General features: G+C 42.2%; 1 protein-coding gene across 1 annotated transcript in view; it reads left to right on the plus strand.

Annotated features, from left to right (window-relative positions):
* The window catches only part of ZCCHC17 (zinc finger CCHC-type containing 17), a 54,957-nt gene that overhangs the window by 24,386 nt on the left and 11,912 nt on the right, over nucleotides 1–18,659 (plus strand). The window contains exons 4-7 of the mRNA XM_002923972.4: nucleotides 3,215–3,315; nucleotides 4,704–4,795; nucleotides 12,439–12,539; nucleotides 14,541–14,686. Of these exons, the coding sequence (XP_002924018.1) occupies nucleotides 3,215–3,315; nucleotides 4,704–4,795; nucleotides 12,439–12,539; nucleotides 14,541–14,686 (440 nt within the window). The remainder of the gene's footprint in view (nucleotides 1–3,214; nucleotides 3,316–4,703; nucleotides 4,796–12,438; nucleotides 12,540–14,540; nucleotides 14,687–18,659) is intronic.

Below are 18,659 nucleotides of genomic sequence, written 5' to 3' on the forward strand. Positions count from 1 at the left end.
CTTGCACAATGTATTTAACTTCTGCAGTATTTGCTCATGTGAACCTACGTCACAGGGTTGATATAAGGATTAAATGAATGGGTGGATGTACTGTATTTAGTGAGGTATCCAGCACAGAGGGAGGGGGCCTCAATTATGTTATTTGGTGCCCTTTACCATATGCACTTAATTCAACTGTGGGTAGCAGAGAAATACCTCCCAAGAATATATACTGCCCTCTGAGAATACAGCTGGTGATGAATTCCCATACAGAGTGTGGGACTAGCCATAGATAGAAATATACCAGGTAATTGCCTGTAAATCTGTGACTAAATAGATGAGAGCACTCGAGAAGGTGACAAGATAATCTTGAGTGTGATTCCAGAGAAAAGGGATTGGAATGAAATTATAATTTAGGAGACTGAAATCTAATTGACTATATCATTCTGTCTAGGGGGAGATTATGTGAACAGGGCAGGTTGTCAGCTTGGAACATAGTAAAAGAAAGCCTGAGTATCGGAAGTTGGCAGTGTTTGTCTTGCCTTATGTAGAGCAGAAATGGATCTGATGCTAGGAACTAGAGAGAGGTAGATTCTTTTATGAGGAAGCAATAGTCCATTAAACTTGTGGACTGGAAACCTATCTTAAACCATGTGTCTCCATTTGTTCTGATTCTGGTTGAAGCCATTTCTGATCACTTATCCAAATTTCTAGGTATTTGATGCTGGGAGCAGTGGGTAGTTTAACTATTAGGCAAGGACTGGGAATTTAAAAAAAGTATATCCTTGGGGCGCCTGGGTGGCACAGCGGTTAAGCGTCTGCCTTCGGCTCAGGGCGTGATCCCGGCGTTGTGGGATCAAGCCCCACATCAGGCTCCTCTGCTATGAGCCTGCTTCTTCCTCTCCCACTCCCCCTGCTTGTGTTCCCTCTCTCGCTGGCTGTCTCTATCTCTGTTAAATAAATAAATAAAATCTTTAAAAAAAAAAAAAAGTATATCCTCGGGATGCCTGGGTAGCTCAGTCAGTTAAGCGTCTGCCTTCAGCTCAGGTCATGGTTCCAGGGTTCTGGGATTGATTCCCGATTCGGGCTCCTTGCTCAGTGGGGAGCCTGCTTCTCCCTCTGCCTGCTGCTCCCCCTGCTTGTTGTGCGTGTGCATGCTTTCTCTCTCCCTCTCTCTCCCACAAATAAATAAATCTTTAAAAAATATATATATATATCCTCTGTTGTAAATTAATAAATTGGTGAATTGTGTCTGTCCTTGTACCAATCACTAAATTGACAATCTGATTAATATATTTTATTTTATTTTTATTATTTTAAAAGATTTTATTTATTTATTTGAGAAAGGTACGTATGCACATGAGAGCACAAACGGAAGGGGGAGGGGCAGAGGGAGAGGGATACTGTATATAATTTTCTGTTGTACTGTTGTTATTTACATGGGAGAATGCTGGTTGTCTTCAGTGCTTGACACAGAGTAGGAAATCAAATATTTACTAAAGAATGAATTACAGACATATTCTTATATAATCTTTTGAACATCGTTTTTAAAAAAATTTTTTTGGAAGATTTTATTTATTTGAGAAAGCTTGCAAAAGAGAGCATGAGTGGGGTGGGGTGGGGTGGGTGCAGGAGAGAGAGAAGCAGACTCCCTGCTGAACAGAGAGCCCAACTTGGGGCTCAATCCCAGGACCCTGAGATCATGACATGAGCTGAAGGCAGATGCATAACTGACTAAGCCACCCAGGTGCCCCTAGTTTGTTTCTAATTTTTCCTGTCTTCAAAATACATTGAAGGGGACAGAAACACAGTTGAGAAATGTTTTGGCTATTCTCACTGTGGGGTGCAGAATAAATCTAGCTGACCCCAGGGCTGTATCAGGTGCTCAGATTACACCCACAGGGCTTTGTTTCTTACCTCTGGCCAGCTCTTGCCACCTGGTGTTAAAAATGGGCATTGGTGAATTTTTGTAGTTTATTATCCTGACAAATGTCTTGAAAATGATGAATTGATTTAGCTAATCACTCAGTGGGGTGAACTGTCTTTATTGATTAAGCATATGTCGTGTGCCCACAGTTGGGGGTTATGTCAGCTTCAACCAAATCACATGGACCAGATTAATTTTAGAAAGTAGGGAAGGTGATGTTGATTAATACTTCAATAATTTTATTCATAAAAATCTGAAATTGTGTATTAAAAAAAAAGTAGGGAAGGTCGTTCTCCCAGGAAAGGACTTTGGACAGTTAGGAAAAGGAGATCTATTATAAATATTTTAAAAATTATTTAATATTAATGCATCATTTAACTTTTAATTAGTTTTATTAAATATTTTTACCACTCTTGTTAGTGATTGCTAAATGATTTCTAAAATTTTATATTAGCCTTGCAATATTTCTTATTTTACTACACTTTCACCCATGGGTATTATTTTCTTAGTATGTTATTAACTTAATAGATTAAAAATGGCACCTTGTTTAGATTTTCTTTTTTCACTTAACGTCTATCATAATTATTTTCTGTAATTGTAATTTAATTGGCTGCTTACTCTTCCATTTGATTGCTTTACCATAGTTTACCAAGCTTATTTTCCAAAATTATTGGTCATTTAGATTGCTTTATAGATTTTTTTTTTTTTTAAAGATTTTATTTATTTATTCGACAGAGAGACAGCCAGCGGGAGAGGGAACACAAGCAGGGGAAGTGGGAGAGGAAGAAGCAGGCTCATAGCGGAAGAGCCTGATGTGGGGCTCGATCCCATAACGCCGGGATCACGCCCTGAGCTGAAGGCAGATGCTTAACCGCTGTGCCACCCAGGCGCCCCTTTATAGTTTTTTTTTTAAAACCTTTGTAGGTAATAATATTACAAGTATTTTTATATACCCATAGGTTTTTGGTTTTTGCCTCTGTTGAGTTTTTTCTTTTGGAAAAATTCTAATGATGTTATTCTTGCATCAAAGGTATAAACATCTTGATGCCCTTGCTTTCAAAAACTTCCACTGACTTGTGTTTTTACTAATGTGTTGTCTGATATCACGTTTGCTAATGTTGAGCATTATTTTTAAAGAATATGTTTTGATTAAGTACAAAAAGTGGTCTCAGATTGTTTTAATTTACAGTTTTAAATTAACAGACATTTTTCAGTGAGTCCTCAATTCCCATCTTTTCCTTACCTCATTATTTAGAGTATAAATACCAGATATACCCTGTGCTTTATTTCATTTCTTTTTGTACCCAGGTCTGGTCCATCGAACTCACATGTCATCCTGTCGTGTGGATAAGCCCTCTGAGATAGTAGATGTCGGAGACAAAGTGTGGGTTAAGCTTATTGGTCGAGAGGTAAGGTTCTGTGCAACTTTCACGTTGTTAGAAAGACCGAGGAAAAGCGGGGGGGGTGGGCAGTGTCGGTATTTCATGATGGCGAATGTGTATATATTGTTAACTGTGGCTGATGATCTTATTTTTGAATCCTGCCACTGTATTCTGTCCTGAATTGAAACCTTCTGGCCGGTTGTCCTGTAAACTCAAAAGGGATGTGCTGTAAACTATAATAACTGTGGTGCAATAAGTACACGTTTATAGAACTTTCCTCCCTGAAGTTTATCCAGATGGTGGGTAGGAAAAAAAAAAAAAAAAGAAAAGAACCAAAAAGAGAGAAGAAAACTTAATTTATGGAACTGGTCTTTATCATAAATTTCAAAGAATAGCTGCCAGGTACACTTCAGTTTGGACCAAAACAATGAAAAGACACAGAGTTTACCGTTATTGGTCCTAATACCTGGCGCCATGCGGTGCGAGGCAAGTGAGAAAGGTCTGAAGGACCCTGTTAACAGCAGCTCACTTGAGGCATGTGGGCTGTGGATGTGGGCAGCATGCTTTTGTCCCAGAGAATGGCAGGGGAGAGAGGTTTGAAAGAGATACTATTCAATAATAGGTACTAGTCTGAGGGATATAAGAGTGAGCCAGACCTAGGTGACCTCAGCCGTTATGGAGCTCGTATAGAATGTAATTGGACGAGACAAATATAAAAGTAAGCAAACATGCATATAAAATAATCGTAAATTATAAGTGCTGTAATGGGCTCAAGCAGTATCAGCGGTAGATTTAGATAAAGTGGTCAGTAACAGGCTCTCTGTGGAAATGATGTGGGAACTTAGACCTAAAGGAAAAGGCACTGGTCATGTGAAAAGTTAGGATAAGCATATTTCAGGCAGGGAGAATAACTGGTGCAGAGACCCTGAAGTGGAAAAGGGCATCAAGTGTTGGAGGAAGCAAAAGAAGACCAACATGGCTAACAATTGCCTTCATGTTTAAAAATGTACTAGACCAAGTCCAAAAAGGGATCTAGTCTAGTCTGGAATGTTTGGGAAATGCATTCTGGGCTCATGGATCTCTGAACCCATCATTATGCTGAACTTACCTGGAAAAAACAGCTTTCATTTTCTGCCTGGTTACCTCTGTTGGCCTTGAATTTCTGAGCAACCATTTCTGTCTTTCCTCCCGAGAAGGACAAGAATGAGATAACCATTTCCTAAAGTTATTCTTCCACAAGATCTATTTATAATGCTCATTAGTTCCCCCAGTGTTCCTAGTACAGGACTCAGCCATTAGAGGAGCTCAGTGTTTGTTATAATGATAAAGCTTTGATGCTTAGTTAGATAATTTTAGACCAGCAGTCTAAATAGTGTACTCTTAGCTCTTGGTGACTTTGCTTTTGTCTTTTACAGATGAAAAATGATAGGATAAAAGTGTCCCTCTCCATGAAAGTTGTCAACCAAGGGACTGGGAAAGACCTCGACCCCAACAACGTTATCATTGAGTAGGTAAAAGGTTTGGAAAGGCTACAGTCCTACTTCTCAAACCACAGAATGCTGTAGTGAATCAGGCTGACCTAGGAACTCTACCATTTATAGTCTCTGATATTGATGAGTTATGTAGCCCTTGTGATCCTTGGATTTCGATAACACCATACTGCATAGAGTTCTAAGATTGGATGCTAAATGCAAAGCATAGAAATTCTCCATCAGTGGTTTTGTTTCCTTCCCTTTATTCTTTGTCTGCCCTTTAACCAGTTAGCCAAGCATTCATGAAGCACCTGCTACTTGTCTCTCTCCTAGCACAGGGGCTCAAAAAAGATAAAGACCATATGGAAGAGTAGGGTAATCTAGAAGCAACGCCAGTGGAGTTTAATGCATCTTGGGATAACTGTGTTCTGAATATGACATTTTACTTTCATTGGCTCTTCTGACCTTTCATTTAGGAATGGAAGATTTGCTATCCATGCAGGCTAATGTCTGGTGATATAAGGAGTTTGCTATCTGTCTCAAAGTTTTTCTTGAATGTATGCCAGTGATTTCTGATCAGGGGTTCCTAGTTCCCTAAGGTTCCGTGACGGGTTTCTGAACTGTTCCCAGGGTTTCAGAAAGCTAACCAAAATCATGCATTTAACTTCAGGTTAACCATGACTTTATTGTATTGTTTTTGATGTTAAAATATCACATTGTTTATCTCATGCTAATCAGGTGTTCTCAGTGGCTATTATGTTATTGATTAATTTATTTTTTAAAAAGATTTTATTTATATATTTGAGAGAGAGAGGGAGAGAGAAAGCACGAGAGGAGGGAGAAGGGGTCAGAGGGAGAAGCAGGCTCCCCGCTGAGCAGAGCCTGATGCAGGGTTTGATCCCAGGACCCTGGGATCGTGACCTCAGCTGAAGGTAGATGCTTAACTGACTGAGCCACCCAGGTGCCCCGCCCTCTTTTTTCCTAAAGATTTTATGTTTGGGCACATGCGTGACTCAGTCGGTTGAGCATCTGACCCTGCTTTCGGCTCAGGTCATGATCTCAGAGTCCTGAGATCGAGCCCTGTGTTGGGCTTCCTACTCAGGGAGGTGTCTGCTTGTCTCCCTCTCCCTCTGCCTCTCCCCGCATGTGCATTCTTTCTCTCTTTCTAAAATAAGTAAATCTTTTTAAAAAAAAAAAAGATTTTATTTTTGAGCAATCTCCACACCCAACGTGGGGCTTAAGCCCACAACTCCAAGATCAAGAGTTGCATGCTCCATTGACTGAGCCCACCAGACATCCCTATATTCCTAGTTTCTATTTTGGTGCTTGGTGATAAGTAGTTTCCCTGTGGTTAATGACAAATTATAGTGGGTCAAGAACCTGAACTAGGACATTGAAGCTAGGGCCCTTTTTACCACATGATGCTTCTAGCTGTTGTATGTGACTCAGAGTTTTTCCATATTTCTGTAGTTTCATCTCTAAATATTGACATGTTTGTAAGTCTGATTATTGACAAAACACCTTTCAGTCATAATAGAAATGTTTTATGACTCAGAGCTCAGTAATGTTATTTAAGTCTGGCTTTTGCTGATTACATTATAATAAATTGCTTCTGCTCCAAAGAACCCTGTGCTATATACAGACTCATTAAAAAGCAATGGAATTTCCCAAAGTCACCCTTGTAGGAGTAAAATGTAAAACAAGTAAAATAAAAGAGCTACTTCTCTGTCTCAAAACAAGGGTAGAGACGGGAAGGGGCTCCCTGGTTTTGGGCTGTACAGGTCTCTATGTATAGGCTATTTCTAGTAATAACCAAGTAGCCAAACAGTAACTTTTGTTATAAACTGTTTCTAGAACTGCATCCAGGAAAGAAACCATAGTGGAATGATGAGAGGTTTTAGTGCTAGACGTAAATCAGAAAGAGTCCTAGTTCTGCTGCAAACTGGTATATGACCTTGAGCGGACTCCTTCTCTTCTCTGACCCTCAGCTTCTTGCTATCAGATGGAGGGGATGATGCCTACATGTCAGAAATGATGGAATGATTTAAATACAAGATTGTTTGTAAAGAGCCAGATTAGTGTCTAGTCTATGGTAAAAACTTAGTAGATGGTAGCTACTTGTAGTTACTGTTCTAAAAGATCTCTTTGTTTTTCTTCTGTGGTTATCACACCTTTTCTTGCGAAAGAATATATAAGATCTGGGAGAACAGTGGGCGGGCACACAGCTCTTTCTTATCTCCCAGAGTGCCTGATGTGTAGCAGTTGTTAGTGGTTTCATTTACTCATTTATTCAGCAAATGTTTTTTGGGTTCATATTCTGTATTAGGTACAATGGCAATACCAAGTTTTCTGCCTAAGGGCCTTACTGCCTAGTGTAATGAGGTAATTTTGTAAATCACTTTAATACAAGGCAAATGTAATAAATGCTAAAAGAGTAGGTTAGGGGTGCCTGGGTGGCTCAGTCGTTAAGCGACTGCCTTCGGCTCAGGGCGTGTTCCCGGAGTTCTGGGATCGAGTCCCACATCGGGCTCTTCCGCTGGGAGCCTGGTTCTTCGTCTCCCACTCCCCCTGCTTGTGTTCCCTCTCTCACTGGCTGTCTCTCTCTCTGTCAAATAAGGAAATAAAATCTTAAAAAAAAAAAAAAGTAGGTTAAAGAAAGGGTTCTAGGAATTAGCTTGAAGAGGATGAGTTGATTTCAGACCCTGATGGCTAGAAGAGAGGTGGCATTTGAGCTAGTTCTAGAAGAATGGATAAGATTTTGTCAGGCAGCAGGGGAAGGAATGGTATTCCTGACAGAAGAAATGATTTAAGGAAAGGCACGAGGCAGGAAAGCACAGGGCACATTAGTAGTCTTGTTTAAGGCAAGAGGAGGGTACAGTCAAGTACTAGAATGGTATGTTGGGGTCAGATTGTGGAGAGCTTTGACTTTGACTGTCAGTCAAAGAGCGTTAATTTTTTTTAAAGCCCTGGGGCGCCTGAGTGGCTCAGTCAGTTAAGCGTTTGCCTTTAGCTCGGATCATGATCCCAGGGTCCTGGGCTTGAGCCCCGCATTGAGCTCCCTGCTCAGCGGGAGTCTACTTCTCCCTCTCCTCCCTGCTTGCGCTCTCTCTTGCTATCTCTCTCTCAAATAAATAAATAAAATATTTTTTTTTTTTTTAAAGATTTTATTTATTTATTTGACAGAGATAGAACAGCCAGCGAGAGAGGGAACACAAGCAGGGGGAGTGGGAGAGGAAGAAGCAGGCTCATAGTGGAGGAGCCTGACGTGGGGCTCGATCCCATAACGCCGGGATCACGCCCTGAGCCGAAGGCAGATGCTTAACCGCTGTGCCACCCAGGCGCCCCAATAAAATATTTTTTAAAAAAATTTTAAAGCCCTTTAAGGGCAGAGGCTCCTGATCAGATTAATCTCTCCTTGTACCCCATTCCCTGACCTTGCCCTGTTATGCTCAGTGTCTTAGTGCTGCCTCCAGCCACCCACAGTTTGTCAGCTGCCTTTCATTTTCCATCAAGATCTAACTGTCTTACATTTCATTCCCCCAGTCCCAGAGTGTTAAAGGGAATCTGTAAATGGAAAGGGGGAAAGGCAGTTTCCAGGTAGTTTCAGCCAGCATCGCGTGGTCTTTTAGAAGAGTGTTTGTGGCTCACCACTGTAATTGTCCACCTGTATGTCTCCCTCCACTGCTAGACTGTAAGCTCCTTGAGAAGGACCCTGTTCTGCCTTTTTGACACACTTACTCATCATTGGCACTGGTGCTTGCCACTTAACAGTTGAACTGAACAAAAGAAGGATTAATTCAACTATATGCCCTCAGTGGATGGGAGGAGAAAACTTGTTACTATGTGGATGCAAAGTAGCGAGGCCTGAACCAGCATGGCAGTGAGCACAGAAAAGGGAGATAGGCAAGTGACACATTTGTTGAGTATTGGGTGGGACTTATGATTTGGCTTGTTATATGTTAGAACCCACAGAATATTGGAATTGATTATAATGAGGGTTTGTTTAAGCTGTAACTCATAGTCACTTGAAACTCAGCTCCACAGATAAGGATATCAGAAAGCCATGGAGTTTGTGACTTGCTCAAGTTACGTCCCTAACATCCTGCCCTAGTTTTTATTTTTTAATTTTTTTAAAAGATTTTATTTATTTATTTGAGGGAGAGTGAGCATACAGAAGCAGAGGGAGAAGCAGACTCCCCACTCAGCAGGGAGCCCTACATGGGCCTTGATCCCAGGACTCTGAGACCATGACCCAAGCAGGAGACAGATGCTTAACCGATTGGGCCACCCAGGTGCCCCTTCTCTACCCTTTTTTAAATAAAAAAAATCATTTTATAGTGGTGAGAACACCTAACATTAGAGCTACCCTCTTAACAAATTTTTAGTTATTGTTGACTAGGTACAATGTTGTATAACAGAGCTCTAAAATGTAGTTCTTCTTGCTTAACTGAAACTTTATGCCTGTTGATAAGTAACTCCCATTTCCCTCTCTACCCCCCCAACCTTGGTTTTTCTTACTCAAGCTTTATTCTTTGAAAGGACCCTCTCCCATGACCTATACGAGACAGTTGACCTCCTGTCCTTTGAAGAAGATTATGCTAGGGCAAAACCTGGGGATTTGAGCAGGCATTTTCAAAACTTAAATCATATGCTTGTCTGCACTGTCCCACTGGGTAGCCACTAAGTTACATATGGTTACATACGGTTATTTAAATGTAAATGAAAATTAAAATTTAATCCAATTCCTCAGTTACACTAACTACATTTTAAGTGCTCAGTAGCCACAGACCTCAGTGTTAGTCAACAGTACAGACATAAATTTGTAGAACTGTCCATCATTGCATTCTGTTGGACACTGATATGATAGATGGTGTGCTTACTTCTCAGATACAGAAAAAAATAAGATACAGACTTATCCTTTTTTTAAAAGATATATTTATTTATTTGAGAAAGAGAGCATGAGTGGGGGAGAGGGAGAGAGAGAATCTCAAGCAGACTATGCACTGATCTCAGAGCCCAATGTGGGGCTTGATCCCACGACCCTGGGTTCAAGACTTGAGCCAGAATCAAGAGTCGGATGCTTAACTGACCAAACCACCCGGGCGCCCCAGACATAGTCTTTATCTTTGAAGGCCTGTTCATGGTACAGAGGGTGAGCCAAAATGTAAACAAATCTAACAAAATGACCAGAGAGTAAAACGCTGTGGGAACACAAGAGTAATTAACTCTTCCTGTGGTGGCAGGGGACATTGTAGAGAAGATGTGGTGTATGAGCTGAGCTGAAGGACCAGGACAGAATATGGAGTATCTTGGTCTTTTCTGTTTCCTCCGTTGAACCAGTGTATCCCATGAAACTGTTAGCTAAAATATGTGAGATGGGTAGTTTTATTCTGCTTTGGTGTTGTCATCTTGCCTTTCTCTGGGTAATGTGGCTTTTTTGGCAGAATATTCCTGTTGTTGCTGGACTCCATAGAGACTTGGTGAAGAGTTGGAAAAGCTTAGGTGAAGTCAAAGTTCAAAGTTAAAGAGGTTCAGGTAAAGAAAAAATATTTGATATCAAGAGCACAGAATTTTTTTTTTTAAATTTATTTATTTGAGAGAGAGAGAAAGAGGGCATGAGTGGAGGGAGGGGCAGAGGGAAAGAGAATATCAAGCAGAAGCCCTGCTGAGTACAGAGCCTGATGCAGGGCTTGATCCCATGACCCTGAGATCATGATCTGCACCGAAACCAAGAGTTGGACGCTCAACCGACTGAGCCACCCCGGTGCCCCAAGAGCATAGAAATTTCAACAAACATTTATTTATTTTATTTTTTAAAAGATTTTATTAATTTGTTTGACAGAAAGAGAGAGCATAAGCGGGGTGAGCAGTGGGCAGAGAGAGAAAGCAGGCTCCCTACTGAGCAGGGAGCCCAATGCTGGACTAGATCCTGGGACTCTGGGACCATGATTGGAGCTGAAGGCAGACGCTTAGCTGACTGAGCCCCCCAGGCATCCCTCAGCAAACGTTTATTGATGCTGTTGCTTGCCAAGCTTTGGGCTAAGGTGTGGGGAAACAAACACAAGTAAGATCTTGTAGAAACGGCTCACAATCTAGAGAAGAAACGTTAATGTATCAGGCAATAAAGTGTGATGTGTGCTAGGACTGCAGTGTATATAGACTACCTTTTGAGTTTGGAAAAAAGAGTGATCGAGGGTGACACTTCAATCAAACATTTCTGAGTACCTACTCTGTGCAGGTATCATGTGTTATATAGTAAAGGTCAAAGAAAGAGCCATGACAACTGGGGTGCTTAGGCTCTGCTGCTGGCAGGAGTGTAATTGGTAAACACTACGGAAAACTGGCTGGCGGTGTCTGCTATAGCTGATGCCTACAACCCAGTGTACTGTTCCACTCCTACCTGGAACGAGGCATTTCCCAACAGAAATGCGTACATATATCTGTCACCAAAAGATGTGCTAGAAAGTTCACAGAAGAAGCACTGTTCATAGTAGAAACTGTTCAGATACCCATCAACAGCAAAATACTTAGGGCAGTGAGAATCAGTGATCCATAACTGCACACAACAATATGGATGGATCTCTCAGATGAGTGAAAGAAGCCAGACACAGAAGAGTCCATGCTGTGTGATTCCATTTACATAATTTACAAAAACCGATACAACTAATCTACGCTGTTAGAAGTCAGCATAGTGGTTACCCTTGAGGGCGGCCTGGTGACTAGAGGCGCCTTGGAGGTGCTGGCAATGTTCTGTTTCCTTCGGAGTGATGGTTTCCTGGGTATCTTCAAATTGTGAAAACCAATCAAGCTTAGAATTTTTTTTTTTTTAAGATTTTATTTATTTATTCAACAGAGAGAGAGACAGCCAGCAAGAGAGGGAACACAAGCAGGGGGAGTGGGAGAGGAAGAAGCAGGCTCATAGCGGAGGAGCCTGATGTGGGGCTCGATCCCAGGACCCTGGGATCACGCCCTGAGCCGAAGGCAGACGCTTAACTGCTGTGCCACCCAGGCGCCCCCAAGCTTAGAATTTTTAAGAAATGCTATAGGAATGTGAACAAGGAGATGGATTCTTGCCGAGGGGCTCAGGAGAAGACTTGATAGAAGGAGAGGAGGTGACTGAGCTGAGCCTTGAAGTGTTTGGGGATGGTGAGGTGGGAGGAGAGAGGGGAAGCAGCATTTCAGAGAGAGGGAACTGCCTGAGCAAGGGCAGTGAACCATCTGGAGAAGGTCGGCTAGTCCTGTTTGGCAGCTCATCTCATGCAAGTAAAGTTGGAGCTGGAGAAGCGGGTTAGAGACACTGTGGAAGGCCTCGAGTACCAAAGTAAGGAATTTGAACTTCAGGTTCTAGGAAGTCTTTGAAGGTCTTTTAAACCCGGGGGTGACCTCATCTGGGTTACAGGGGGCTTAGGAAGGTAAGTAATTATGTCTTCATTCTCTGTGCATCAATGAGCTGAAGTCATCTCATTCGTAATTATTAATTCAGAGCCTGTCCTGAATGAAAAAATATCTGTTTCATGTTGCTCTTTTCACTACTTGTCCCCACACGCATAACACTTTTCCTTCTTTCTCCCTTCTACCTGCCAAAGACAGAACAAAAACCCAGCATACAGCATTACCATCTAGTATCTCTGGCCACATCTCTTAAGGGGGCCAACAGTCAGTATCCTTTCCGTTACAGGCAAGAGGAGAGGCGGCGGCGGTCCTTCCAGGATTACACTGGGCAGAAGATCACCCTCGAGGCTGTCCTGAACACCACCTGCAAGAAGTGTGGCTGTAAAGGTAAGGTGAAGCTTCTGCCAGGCCAGTCCTTCCTCCTTGTGATGGCCCCTTACTAGGTGGGGGAGGCTGCCTGGTTTGGCTGTGGCTCACCCAGCTTTTTAGTCAGTGATGGCCTCACTTGCTTATGCTGTTACTCCTCTTAGACTCTTATCAGAGTTCGTGCCCTTTCTGTGTCCTCTTCTGAATGCTGGCCCTGCCAGATACTCTACTGTCACCCCACCTCTCCCCCGCTTTGCGGTTGATGCCCTGTGTGGGCAAGATCCCCATGTACTGTGCCAGAAGGGGTAAGAGTGTTAGCTTATGGTTAACACTGTAAATTTTTATCTCCAAGGACCATTACCATTCTGCTGCAAAAGTGAAGTAACTTGGAAATACGTTCCTCAAGGATCCAGGTCAAACCCTTTCTTGTTCTTCTTTTCTCTTTGACTTCAGACTTCTGAATACAGTATCCTTTTAGTAATAAAGAACACAGGCTAGCCACTTGCTCAGGTTTCTTCTGGTCTTACTCAGGTGTTCAAGAGCTCTCTCAGCCTGACTTCCCTTGTCGGAGCTATCACGAGAGGGATTGCCAGCATCTCATTTTCAGAGTGATCTCAATTTGTCACCCCTTTTCTCTTGCCTTCCATTTACCCTGCTCTCTTGATTTTTCTACAACAGTTGGTAGCAGATTTGTGTCCTGATTGATATTGTGGGAGTTAAGCCCCTACTTACCATTGATGTAGAGGGAGGAAGGGGAAAAAATTGAAAGAATACCTCCTCAGGGGAATTGTGGGAACATTCCAGATATTTGGAAAACTGTATGCTGTATTCCCCTTCCAGGCACCATCTAGCTTCTGGATTCAGAGTTGCAAAGCAGTTTACACATAGCTTTTTGATGATCTCATGGGCTCCTCTCTGCCCCTGAAATAGGGTCTATGCAAGCTCGGACAAAACCAGCTCTGTAGTCGCTGTTAAAACCAACTCTGTAGGGGCGCCTGGGTGGCTCAGTCATTAAGCGTCTGCCTTCGGCTCAGGGCGTGATCCCAGGGTCCTGGGATCGAGCCCCACATCGGGCTCCCTGCTCCACTGGGAAGCCGGCTTCTTCCTCTCCCACTCCCCCTGCTGTGTTCCCTCTCTCACTGGCTCTCTCTCTGTCAGATAAATAAATAAAATCTTAAAAAAATAAAAAAATAGTAAAACCAGCTCTGTAGTAGCTGTAAACAGACCCTTGATAGCACTATAGGTTCAGGGAGGGTGGGGTCCTCTTACCTTCAGCTTACATCCACCAGGTGTTACATGAGGCAGAGAAGAATAATGAGAGATGGAATTTGGCCTAGTCAGCAAAGGTCAGGCCCAAGATGGTTGGTTTTGGTGCAGCAGGAAGAGAACAGAACAGGAAGGCATGAAACCTGGAGTAAGTTTTAGCTCTGCTGCTCTCTCTCTGTGACCTTGAGCTACTTTTCTACTCTGGGCCTTTATATCTGCACATGCAGTGTTGGGTTTGATAATCTCTAAGGCCCTTGCCAGACCTGACAGTCTGAATGTTGAGTGCCCCTAGGTGACTGCCTCTCAGTGTGTTAGCTTGGATGTGAATGCCACCTTCCTGCCAGCTGCCTAAGAGCTATCTTCCTGTAGGGCTTGGCCTGCCACTCGGCTCCCTCTGCTAAGCATTCTGTTCTCTGGAGCAGCCTTTCAATGTCAGGAATAAGTTCCAAACAGATCTTTAAAAATTACTAAGCCCCATTGCTAATGGAAGGCAGCACAAGCCTGCTTCCTCTGCCATTTCCAAAGCAGTGCGAGTGTTTCCCACAGCTCTAGGACCAGCTGCTGGTCTGGCTTTGGTTGAGTGGGCAATGCCGTCTTGAGGTGGCAGAAAATCTGGGAACCCAGCAGCTGCTCTGAATGAACTCAGTAATACTTCTTCAACCAGCTAGCCCCTTTCAGGAGCCTCAGGGGAAGATCCACCTGCCAAGAGGAGAGGCTCCTTCTCCCCTCCCTACCTTTTCTGCCTCTCTTCTGCAGGCCACTTCGCAAAGGATTGTTTTATGCAACCAGGAGGGACCAAATATTCTCTGATACCTGATGAGGAAGAGGAGAAGGAAGAGGCAAAGTCAGCAGAGTTTGAGAAGCCTGATCCCACGAAGAATTCTTCTAGAAAAAGAAAGAAGGTGAGTGCTATCTTGCTTTCATTTATCATATTTTTTTGAGTTTTAAAAGAAAAATGTACTAAAAAAATAAGATAGAATAAAAATGTACTTTTTGCAGAACTTTTAGGAATCCTGAAAAACATAAAGAATTTTAGGATCTCCTGTAATCTTTCTATCCAAAGAGACTTACAGTATTTTTGGTACATTCCAATCTTTTTGCTAGGTAATGATAATAGATAGCTACATCTATATTTAAACACAAAATTATGGTTGTACTAGGTTTAGTTTATATTTTACTTTTTTCGTTATACTTATCAAAAATCATTTTGTACTTGTAAGTGTTCAAAAACTTGATTTAAGAGCAATATACAGTATTCTACCCTATGATGGTTTATTTAATAATTTTTCTATTGTTGGATATTTTTATTACTTCCAGCCTAAATGGCCACATCTCTTACTGTTTTCTTTGGATAAATCCCTAAATGAGATTACTGAGTTAGGGCTTTAAGGCTCTTGATACATTTTATCAAATTGTCTTTCCAGAAAGTACTTATCTGTGCCCAGTGGTGGGTAAGAGTGCCTGTCTAACGGAGTTCTGTCTCCTATGTACTGCTTACAGCAGAACAATTCATAGACTTTGTTGTGGTGCAGAAAAAGACAGGGCATTTGTTGCTTGCCACCCAGAGAGAGAACGGAAGAAAGCTATGTTGTAGTTTGGTCAGGAAATAGTTGTTCTCATATCGTGTAGTATTTTTCTTTTTTTTTTCTTTCTTTCTTTTTTTTAAATTTATTTATTCGACAGAGATAGAGACAGCCAGCGAGAGATGGAACACAAGCAGGGGGAGTGGGAGAGGAAGAAGCAGGCTCATAGTGGAGGAGCCTGATGTGGGGCTCGATCCCATAATGCCGGGATCACCCCCTGAGCCAAAAGCAGACGCTCAACCGCTGTGCCACCCAGGCTCCCCATAGTATTTTTCTAATTGTGTCCAGTTATTAGATTTTTGTTGCATTTTGTTTTTTAAAAGCTTCAGCGGTCTTTTGTTGAGTGACGGTCTTTTTGTTCCAGGTAGCGCAACCCTAGGAATACAAAAACTGTGATCAGGTCCTTGCCCTCAGTGGGCATTCCCTACAAATTAAGCATTACTTCATTTTATAGGGGAGGAAAAGACCCGTTGTACCATTGTGAGAATTAGCCAGTATATGAATAATAATTTATTGATCTGTATATTCTCTCCCTGAGTGATCACATCCTTCCTAAGACTTCAGCTGTCTTGATGACTCCCACATCCCTGACCAGTATTCCACGGATACCTCAAACTTTGGCTCAGAGTCTGTCAGACCCAGGTTTGAGGCCCTCTGTGCTGTAGACCATTTGTGTAACTTTGGGCCCTCCTTCATTTTCAAAGTAGGATTGTTGTGGTCGTTGATGACAGTGTTCCTTGGGAAGGCATGCCCAGTTCCCCAAGACAGATAGAAAATACTGACAAGTACGTGCCTAATTAATGTTGGCTGTCATGACTACCATTCTGTCTTCTTCAGCCCTCCTTCCTACACACACACACACCCCACTATAAAAACAGCACCAAAACCCCTGTTTCTGTTCTTCTATCTTGTATTACTTATTTTAATGACAGCAATAACCTGCCCGAAGGAAACCAGCATGTCGCTTATTTTCCTCTCCTTTCCATCCCACATCTAGTCGGTTACCGAGTCCTGTTAGTGGCACCTTCTAAGTATTCTTTTTTTCTCCTTCCTCCCACTCCTTCTACTGTGTGTTGCACTCCCTCCTGCCTTTCACCTCTTCGTTCCAAGTTCCCAGGAGTTGGGTCTAGGCATCTGATTTTTTTTTAAAGCATCTCCTTTATCTCATTGCTTGATTCTCTTCATTATTATGATTATGATTTTTTTTATTATATAGATTTTTTTGCCCTCTGCTTTAACTCTGAATGTTGGGGTGGTCCAAGGCTGCCTTGTTACTGCCTTCTGTTCTCTAACTACCTCCTCTCTAGGTAATTTCATCCTGTCCTATGGTTTTGAATACTACTTACATGCTAATAATCCCCAGATTAAGTATTTATATCCTTATTTTTGTCCAAATCTGTGATTCTGTCCCTGACTTTTTTTTGGCATTTCAAATTTAGAAATCCAGCTGCCTACTTGACATCTTCATCTAATTGTCAAGTTTGCATCAAGCTTCACACACCCCAAAACTCTTTTTCTATCCAAAGCTGCTCCCGCCACATTTTGCCTTATCTTAGTGAACAGATCACCATTCACTGAGTTGCTCAGGCCAAAATCTATAGGCTTTGGCTTTGGTATTACTGTTGTTTTCTTTAAATTGTGGTAAAATATCCATAACATAAATTTTACCATCTTAACCACTTAAAATTTTTTTGTTTAAGGTTTATTTATTTATCTCAGTGCTTGATTCTCTTCATTATTATGATTATGATTTTTTGATTATGATTTTTTCACCCACCCAACATGGGGCTCAAACTCATGGCCCCAAGATCAAGAGTCATGTGCTCTTCCAACTGAGCCAGCCAGGTGCCCACCATCTTAACCATTCTTTTTTTAATTTTATTTTATTTTAGAGAGTGAGCACGTGCACATGTGTGTGTGTGTGGCAGGGGCAGAGGGAGAAAATCTCAAGCAGACTCCCTGCTGAGCGAGGAGCCAGATTCAGGGGCTCAATCTCACCATCCTGAGATCATGACCTGAGCCAAAATCAAGAGTCGATGCTTAACCAACTGAGCCACCCAGGCACCCACCATCTTAACCTTTTTTTTTTTTTTAAGATTTATTTATTTATTTTAGAGAGAGCGAGCATGAGTGGGAGGGGCAGTGGGAGAGAGAATCCCAAGCAGACTCCGTGCTGAGTGCAGAGCCCCATGTGGGGCTTAATCTCACACTCTGAGGTCATGATCTGGACCAAAACCAAGAGTTGGCGCTCAACTGACTGCACCACCCAGGTGCCCCTTAACCATTTTTAAGTATGCAATTCTTTGGCATTAAGTAAATTCAGATGGTTGTGCAATCATCACCACCATCCATCTCCAGAACTCTTCATTTTGCAAAACTGAAACTTTGTCCCCGTTAAACGCTAACTCATTCTTCCTCCCTGGCAGCTGGGAACCACCATTCTACCATCAACTGAGAAAGGGAGGTGAAACTCAAAAACAACAAAGGCCTTTATTTGGGGTCTCAGAATTGCAATTGGGGGACCACAGATGTGTCTCACTCATTTAGGGAAAGCCAGGGGTTTTTCTGAGAGAGAAGGAGTGGGGTGATTACATGATTTAGATGAAGAAGAGCAGAACAGACCCTGCTAGTTTGGTGCTGTCCGGCTGAGCCACTTCTGGTGCCTATCTTCTTGATTATTTTATCAGTGCTATCAAGTGAAACTGTCACTGGCATGTAATAATTACCTTCACTGTCCTCATATGATCCAAATACCAGTTGCTCTGTTGGAATGTTATGAGCAACTGCTTGTACAACAATTGCCACTTCTGTCCCAGTTCAAGAGTCCGTCAGTTTGGAAAGGAAAATGGAGCTTCAAAATGGAGTCTCTTACATCTAGAACTTTTAGACAATTCCACATGACTTTTGTCTCTGTGATTTAGACTACCTAGGTATCTCCTATGAGTGGAATAACACAGTATTTGTCATCATCTTTTTTTTTTTTAACTATTTATTTGTCAGAGAGAGAGCACAAGCGGGGGAATAGCGGGCAGAGGGAGAAGCAGGCTCCCCACTGAGCAAGGAGCCTGAGCCAAAGCAGACGCTTAACCGACTGAGCCACCCAGGCATCCCCAGTATTTGTCTTTTTATGACTTAGTAAACTATCCTGAGGGGTCATCCATGTTATAGCATGGGTCGTTTTCCTTCCCTTTTAAGACTGAATAATATTTCATTATGTGTACACACTACATTTTGCTTGTCCATTCATTTGTTGTTGGCCCTTGGGTTTCTTCCACCTTTTGGCTATTGTGAA

This window comes from Ailuropoda melanoleuca, chromosome 2 (assembly GCF_002007445.2).
Source record: "Ailuropoda melanoleuca isolate Jingjing chromosome 2, ASM200744v2, whole genome shotgun sequence".
NCBI lineage: Eukaryota > Metazoa > Chordata > Mammalia > Carnivora > Ursidae > Ailuropoda > Ailuropoda melanoleuca.